The 2,583-nt window shown below is 46.4% G+C and overlaps 1 protein-coding gene across 1 annotated transcript in view; it reads right to left on the reverse strand.

The window, feature by feature from the left end:
• Positions 1-220: 220 nt before the first annotated feature.
• Positions 221-2,583, reverse strand: part of LOC135109015 (uncharacterized) — a 3,790-nt gene continuing 1,427 nt past the window's right edge. Inside the window, exon 2 of the mRNA XM_064019993.1 lies at positions 221-904. Coding sequence (XP_063876063.1) covers positions 873-904 — 32 coding nt within the window. The 3' untranslated portion in view covers positions 221-872. The remainder of the gene's footprint in view (positions 905-2,583) is intronic.

A 2,583-nucleotide genomic window follows, 5' to 3' on the forward strand; every position in this document is an offset into this window, starting at 1 on the left:
TACGGCAACAGTGGTGGTGGCGAGCACCGGCATGACACCTTCACTAGCCGTGAGTGTCAGTAGGACACCCGCCAGTCTCGAGTCTGGATACACGTCCCCTGCCCGCTGATCCCTTCAGGCCCAGCACAGATTGCGGCCACGGGAAGCTCCATGATAGTGAAAACCAAGTGGCATTCACCCTACTCTTGACAGAATCTAGATAAAACTTTTGTTTACTAAAATGAGGAAATTGAGAAAAAAACACGACAATGTGCAATGTGACTGTAGGTTACAAGACCAAGCATTGCACAGCAGTGGTTATTGTCTGACACCCAATGTACCCCACAAACGTGCACGTGTACCACTGGGGGTACATGTGCCCCAGGTTGGGAAGCCCTGCTCTAGAGCCTAATGATGAAGGAATAAAATAATACCTTTTTCTTTTCTTTTTTACGAAACATTTTGGGCAATGGGACACAACTTCCAGGGGCTGGTGTGCGTGGCGCGGCGGCCTGCGTGCCTCGCCCTCACGGAGACGTGTGCCGCCTCTCCTTGCAACGCAGACAGGCAGAATGGTTGGAAAGTGAAACGAAAATGTAAACACACTAACTTTTTATTTTGCTCTTTTCACAGAGAACTTAACAGTAGAGCTTAGACAAGATATATGATCAGTTTTCCATCATAAAAGCACTGTGATGTGTTTGAAACAACAATTAATTGCTAAAAAAAATGTCTTATGCTAGAAATAGGAAAGAGCAAAAAGAGCCTTCATGGGATTATACAATGAAAAAAAAAAAAAACGATAAATAAAAGCAAGGAAGAAAAGACTCGGGAGTCTTGTCTGTCAGCAGCAGGTTCATGCAGGCTGCTGACATCTTATTCACGTGGTGATTCTACTGTGTGTTCCGTGGGCGCACTGGTACAGCTGAAGGTAAACCAAAGGATTGACATCACTGTAGTAATACTAATAATAATACTTCTACCGATACTACTACTACTACCACTACTACTATTACTACTACCACTACCACTACTACTACTGCAGCAGGTACCACTATTAATACTACTTCTACTACTACTACTAGTACTACTGCTACCAATCGGGGGATTAATGCGTCACTAAATGTATTCATTATAAATTGTATGCAGTTCAAAAGTACGACAATAAACTTATGAACTTAAGAACTACTACTACTATTACTACTACTACTACTACTTCTACTACTACTACTACTACTACTACTACCACCACTACTACTACTACTTCTACTACACTAACGCCTGCCAACAGTACTACTACTACTACTACTACTACTACTACATTAACAGCTACCAATACTACTACTACTACTACTACTACTACTACTACTACTACTACTACTACTACTACTACTACACTATCACCTGCCAACAGTACTACTACTACTACTACTACTACTACTACATTAACAACTACCAATACTACAAATACCTCCAACCCATGTTTATTGATGTGTCAATTAGGGGCTCCATTACTTGGAGGTCATTAGCCCCAGCTCCCGCTAATGACTGTGGCATCCAACCATATCTAATACTCTATAATATAAACATTAGTTGTTAACTATAAATTCATTCTACCTCTACTCTATCTACTCTTATGCCACTCTCCACCACTGTAGCCTCACAGTCGAGGCCTCCTAAGTCTGCAGGTATGAGAGTGGAATGCCTTGTCCCCCTGAGACACAGGAGGGCAGATCTGAGGAGGGAGAATGAGAGACGGCACCTCATCCATGCGACGACATGGCTCCTTGGCTGGTGCTTCTTTTCTGCCATTAGGTCGGCTAGTCTTGAGTAGAAGCACTGAGCCTTGGAGCCCATCCCGCCAGATGTGGTGAAGACCAGAGGTGTGAAGCTGCCCTGGTCAACGTGTTGGATTCTCTCCCCATACGCTCGGATCTTCTCCTGCTCATTCTTGCGGTGGGCGGCCTCCAGGGAGAGTTCGTGGTGACAGGCGGCCATCGGGTCAAAGATCCGTATGTCCATGAATGCTTTCTGTCCCCTTGTCCAGAACCCTCGTGCACTGACGTCGACTCGAGCCTCGTTGGTGGTGTTGGCTGTTCTGTAGCGCAGGTGCTCGCCGTCTAGCGGCAGGAGGGTCGGTTCAGTGGAGACATCGTGGCACACCTCCCTGAGCATGCTGGCGGTCAGATCTCTCACCTCATCGTGCCTGATACATACGAATCCCCCCTTTTTGCACGTCATGGTGTGGTTGACGTCATTTGGGGAGCCACACACACAAGTACTGGGGAGTCCTTCCATCGGCCAGCCGTACCTCAGAGCAATGGCGTCGACAAATTCTTGTTTGTTGAGGCTGAAGCCCTTCGCTCTGATGGGCAGTGACGTTAGCCAGTTAGAGGCTCCCGTTTCCTGTGCAGTGAGGATTTTTCTCACTGTGGTTGCAGGCAGGATGTTTATCAGGTCTTCGAGACAGTTTCGTTGATGTTGTTGCCTATCTCTAGATATAATTCGTCCTTGCTCAGTGACTGCACTTTGGGCTATTTCACCATGTGCGTCCTGAGCAATGATCTTCTCTGTGAGGGACCTGGTGAGCTTGAGGGAGTTGAG

This window comes from Scylla paramamosain, chromosome 18 (genome assembly GCF_035594125.1).
Source record: "Scylla paramamosain isolate STU-SP2022 chromosome 18, ASM3559412v1, whole genome shotgun sequence".
Taxonomy (NCBI): Eukaryota; Metazoa; Arthropoda; class Malacostraca; order Decapoda; family Portunidae; genus Scylla; species Scylla paramamosain.